The 5,522-nt window shown below is 42.2% G+C and overlaps 1 protein-coding gene across 2 annotated transcripts in view; it reads left to right on the forward strand.

Moving 5' to 3' along the window:
- The window catches only part of LOC109822826, a 3,289-nt gene continuing 2,457 nt past the window's right edge, over positions 4,691-5,522 (forward strand). The window contains exons 1-3 of one of the 2 annotated variants that reach the window (XM_020389082.1): positions 4,691-4,839; positions 4,944-5,038; positions 5,122-5,212. In XM_020389082.1, the coding sequence (XP_020244671.1) occupies positions 4,969-5,038; positions 5,122-5,212 (161 nt within the window). In that variant the 5' untranslated portion in view covers positions 4,691-4,839; positions 4,944-4,968. The other variant, XM_020389081.1, reaches the window with a different exon arrangement.

A 5,522-nucleotide genomic window follows, 5' to 3' on the forward strand; every position in this document is an offset into this window, starting at 1 on the left:
AAAAAAGAAGGTGCTTATGTCAGTTATCTAACAGGGGTTTAGTTAAGGATTAATGTGTGGTTGGAGTCCTCAAACTTCTTCGGATGGCTGGTTCAAGAGCCTATTGTTCTTCCATGCACACGAAGAACTCGTAGTAGGCCAGAGTTGGGTTCTCCAGCTATTTCTCCGATGATCAAGTCAGTATATGTACTTGAGTGGGAAAATATGACATGATGAAGTGGGTTTCAAGGTTGTGTGAAAAGACCAGAGAGCTACGTTGAACTGCATGATTTCCTTTTATGGATGATCAGAAGGAAAAATAGGTAACTTGAGCCGAATCCAGGTAGATAGCTGACTCGTCAGACAGCTGACAAGTGTCGACCGCTGGCGAAGATGGGTCACCTAAGTGGTTAGTGCAAAGCAGCATCAACTGCTGGGTGTTGATTGGGTCTAATAAGTAATAAAAATTATGGGGGCTAGAGCCATGATGACTTTGTCAAAACAGTTAATGCAATGGTAGTTGGTTCGCGGAGAGAGGTTCGAGGATACACTGCCTCTCTAGTTGTCTGGCTAAAGACCGACAAACACCATTTTTTTAAGCAGCTAATATAGCGGGCCGAGTGAGAGTACTTATAGGATCGATCGGGTGGGTAGGCCGAAAAGTTCCTCCTTTTTAGTATCGTCCTCGGAAGTTCTCGGCGCAAATTGGAGAGAAGTGACGCTGCCTAGTGAGAAGGGGCGAGTAGCCTAGGCTAGAAGGGACGAGTCGACCAGGCTAGAAGGGACGCTTGTCTCAGCCTGGCGAGAAGGGACGAGTCGGCCAGGTGAGAAGGGACGCCTGTCTCGGCCTATCTGGGTTGGCTTGAGGTATAGTCTGCTTGAGACGTGTTAGCTAGTTGAATATTGATTAACACCTGCTTATTTCTATGGCACAACAAAAGGTATAATTTTCAATCTCCAAGGTGTGATTTTTTTTATCTATTAAAACTTTTGATTTAGTAAAATGCACCCGAGCAATGCCAACAAACATAAATAGATGAATGATTTGTTCCATGATGTTGATGTCAGAAGTTAAATAATGGGATTTAGGGTAGATTTTGAAGAAGTTAGGGTCCCTTAATGTCCTTTTAATGGCTGATTGTTGAGTGGGAGATAGTCCTTGTTGATGGTTAGAATCACACCATCAAATAGTTGTACTAGGAGTGATTAGGGCCCGTTCTACCCTCCAAATGTCTAAATTTTAAGATGAGTTGTACTATCTTACACAAGGTAGAAACTCATAAGAGGGCGGGGTTGTTTCCCCCGTTGTTCCTTCGACGATCAAGTTTGCAAGACGTTTGAGTGGAGAAGAAGTTTGAACTGTGAAAGTTCTTTATTACAGCGAGGAAGCTAAAGTGACAAAGAAATTGCTTACCCTGATTTAAATAATAGTTTCCTTATTTATAGCAAAGATTGTGGGGGTAGTTTGGTAACTCCCGTTGAGTCAACACAATCTTTATAGGTGTCGGCAGTGGAGTGGAGGAGATCACTTCCTCATTTAATGTAATGTGACCGGATGTACGCGAAGACAGCATGGTCCGATGTGTCATAAAGACTATTAGGGACAAAGGAATGATGATGCCCATAATGTATTTAATAACATTTATTACGAGATGCTTGGTCACCAGTGCACAGGAGGGGCTTGAGACTCGAGGCATTTCACCATCTTTCTGCTCGTCCGGTGGTCGAGAAGTACTGTCTTTTGAGTTGTTCTCGCAAGGTGTCGGCCGATTAGTAGGCCGAGTGGAGTGATTAAGTAGTCGACGTAGCCAGGGGACGGCACGTAACTCTTTTTTTGGGTCGTTGACATGTGATGCCTTTCAGGTCGTCGATACGTGACGCCTTTCAGGTCATACTCACTAGATGTCGGCGTGTCGAGTCGAGCGAATTGGGCCTTTGGTTATCTTGAAACGTTAAATTGATTATGCATAATGTGGGACACTTGTCTGCCATTGATTAGAGATTATTTTTCATCACTAAAATGACTATAACAGTCCTGCATACTTACAACATGTTAGACGATTGTAGGCATGTAAAATTGCTTATAAGTCCCTTGGCATAGCTCGGCGCGGTGATTCAACAAACCATCGAGTGACGAGGCGACGAGGTCAACGAATCGCACACGAGCAACAGAATGCATCCATTCGCGTGCGGAATCAAGCCAACGGTTCGGGGAGTCAACGAGTCATCCAAACAAGAGCGGACTCGGATGAATCGAACTCAGAAGTGGATTTACTGCCAAATCAGGTCAACAAATCGAGTCCAGACAAATCAACCGCACAACCGAATCACGGACAAAACGGGAACAACGACAAAACGACGGAACCCAAACACCCTGAGGGGCTCGGCCGAAACCGAGACACTTCAGGGTGGCTCGGCCCAGGCCGAGGCACCCTGAGGTGGCTCGGCCCATGCCGAGCCACCCTGAGGTGGCTCGGTGGCCGAGCCACCCCAAGGTGGCTCGGCAAAGGCCGAGCCACCTCAAGGTGGCTCGGCCCAGAGCCGAGCCACCCTGAGGTGGCCGGCCCAGAGGACCGGATCTCAGATCTACGCAGGCATACTCCGGATCAAAGCTTGGCCTTTGATCCCGAGATTTGGGCGATTGTTTCCTTGGTGAACCAATCCCCCCCGGCTATTATTTCCTTGGTGAAATAATATCCGTCGTACTGCGTAGATCCGACCGGATCTAGATCGCGCGGTGGTCCACGGATAAACCCCGGCGCAGGCGAAGAACCCACACAAAGCGAGTGACCGCAAAACAGGAGCTCGTGATTTGTTCGACAAACAAGGATAAAAAGTTGTAATCTTTCTTTTTCTTTTTCTTTGATTTTCATTGTAACTGGATCTTATAAAAAGACCGGATCTTTGTAACTCAAAAAGTTATTATTTAAGAGTGCAATGGAATCAATTACAAAGAAAAGCACGATTTTTCCCGCGAACAACGATCATAGTTGAGTTTTCCGATAGTCCTCCGACGATCAAGTTAGTTGTCATCTAAAGGAGAGAAAAATGCTGTTGTTCTCTTAAATATGCGAATTTTTGCATACCTTCATGCAGCAGATGATATATCTATTTATATTAGGTCTAGAAGGATATTTGCGTAACTTTAGCCGAGTCCAGGAGTCAGCTTAAGCAGCTAATACTTTATAGCTGTCGGCAATGGGTGCTCGTGTGGTTCAATGAGTCATTATGACTCTAGGGGAGGTATAATGATAGCTTTTACCATGCATTTAATGTGATAGTGACTAGCTATTGTTGCTAAGTTGGAGAGGAAGCGCCTTTCATCTCAATCCTTCGAGAGAGGTCAAGTGAAGATGCTTCTCAACTCGCCCTATTGAGCTAGGACTCCTCAAATATCTTAGAAGGCTCAAGTGAGACGTCTTTCAAGTCGGCCTTCAGATCGAGAACGAATGAAGACGCTTTTCAAGCTGACCTTTGTAAGACTCGGGTCAGGTTGATATGCAGTTGATCGTGACATGTGTCGCTTTTTGGAGAGAGATTTACACTTGGCGGTTTCTATAACATAACACATGAGACAAGAGTCTCAAGTGGGTTAGGACATTTTTTTTGCAGCATAACATGCAAAAACAAGACAACAGAAAAGCCAAATCAAAGGGTCGTTGTAAAATATATGGGGACAATCACTCTACTATGGTTGCATCGATAAAAGGTAGCATCAGGTGGATAAAACTATCATGCACTTCTCATTGTTGAAAAAGTTGAAGAACACCACCATAGTTATTCTGTGCAATCATTGCTAAAATCTCTCAAGATCACTGAAACACTACTCCGTACTTCATTCATCAAGAGATAGAAGGGTTAATGTCTTTCTAGATTAACCATATTACTCGATTTAAGAAAGTTTTGGGTTGAGAGTGTTGGATTTAATCTAATAAATCTATTTATGGGCACATATGATTAATCAATGTGTATTGCTATCTTTCAGGATAACCCACTAAAGTGATCAATTAAGTTGGGTTAATGAGTATTTAAATATAATCATGGGGTTATATGTGCAGATACCAGGTTGTAATTATGATTTATTGATGGGCTAAATTACAAAAGTACAACATCTATAAATAAGGGGTTACGGTCCCTAACCTAGTGTTACACTCTCTAATTCTCTTCACCCCCATCTAGAGAGAGAAATTCGGATTTAGAGAAACCATAAGGTTAGAAGATCATTGAAACCCAAATCAAGATTTCTTCTATGGATTCAGGTATAATCTTCCGCACTCTTTTGATTATTGTTAATCTCTTTGAATTAATCATGGCTATATGGTTTTAGATCTCAAGTTTGTTAATCTCTTTGAATTAATCATGGCTATATGGTTTTAGATCTCAAGTTTTGGTTTAGATCTAACAGAGCGACGATGAAAAAACAACCCCTGAAAGTTATCTTTTCCTTGTTCGTGTCGCTGCGGAGGCTTTCATAGCTATTATTGCATATCTTGATTTTTGAACTACAGATCTTATCGGAGCATACCAAAATACCCAAATCCTGATGCTGCATAAAGTAAGTTCACACAAAAAAAAAACATGTGTCAATATGGAGCGAGAAGTTGAGATTGGTTTTCTTTTTCATTTGAAAAAGAAAACGCAACATGACTTGCAAGGTCAAAAATAAATAAATAGACCTTCCCTCGTCGCCAAACGAAACCAAAGCCAAATGACGCTCGAACTCCTAGTCCCGTATCGCATTTATTTCCTCGTGTCACAAAATGAGCCGCGCAGGTTAGCGGCGAAACGCGTTCGCCGCGACCTCTCGACCCGCCACCTTTGATTCGTCGACCGAAATTGACCCCGAAAGTAGCGGCGCAGGTTAGCGACGGCCTCCGTTCCTCTGTGTCCCCCCATAAATTGAAATGCTCTCCTCTATTTCTCCCCAGAATTTATTCCCCTCTTATTTCACCATTTTATTGAAGGCGGAAAAAAAAAATCGAAACCCTAATGGCGGAAGAACCAGGCAAGATCGAATCCATCAGGGAATGGGTCGTGCAGCACAAGCTCCGAACCGTTGGTAAATTTCAAATTTTTTGGATTTTTTTTTTCCATCTTTTTAGGGTTTGGTTTTATTGGGTTCTGATGTTTGTTTTTTTGAAGGGTGCCTTTGGCTGAGTGCAATTGGGGGCTCATTCGCTTACAATTGGTCGAGGCCTAATATGAAAACAAGCGTTAAGATTATTCACGCAAGGTTAGAGTTATTGATATTATTATTATTTTTAATTATAGTTTTATTATTGAAAAGATTCTAGTTTTTTTTTTTTAATTCTAAAAGTGATATTTGATCTCCTGAGCCCCTTGCATTGGTTATGGATATATGACTGAAAATTTTGATTCTTGGTATGAAAGTTTGGATTTTTAGCGTTATAGACAGAGCAGAATAGGTTTCAGGGTCGAAATTACTTTTTCAGAATGATTTATGATTTAATCGAAAATCGATACACTATTCAATTATGAATTGAATGATACAAGATGGTTAGTTTAGATAAGACAATTAGATG

This window comes from Asparagus officinalis, chromosome 8 (genome assembly GCF_001876935.1).
Source record: "Asparagus officinalis chromosome 8, Aspof.V1, whole genome shotgun sequence".
Taxonomy (NCBI): domain Eukaryota; kingdom Viridiplantae; phylum Streptophyta; class Magnoliopsida; order Asparagales; family Asparagaceae; genus Asparagus; species Asparagus officinalis.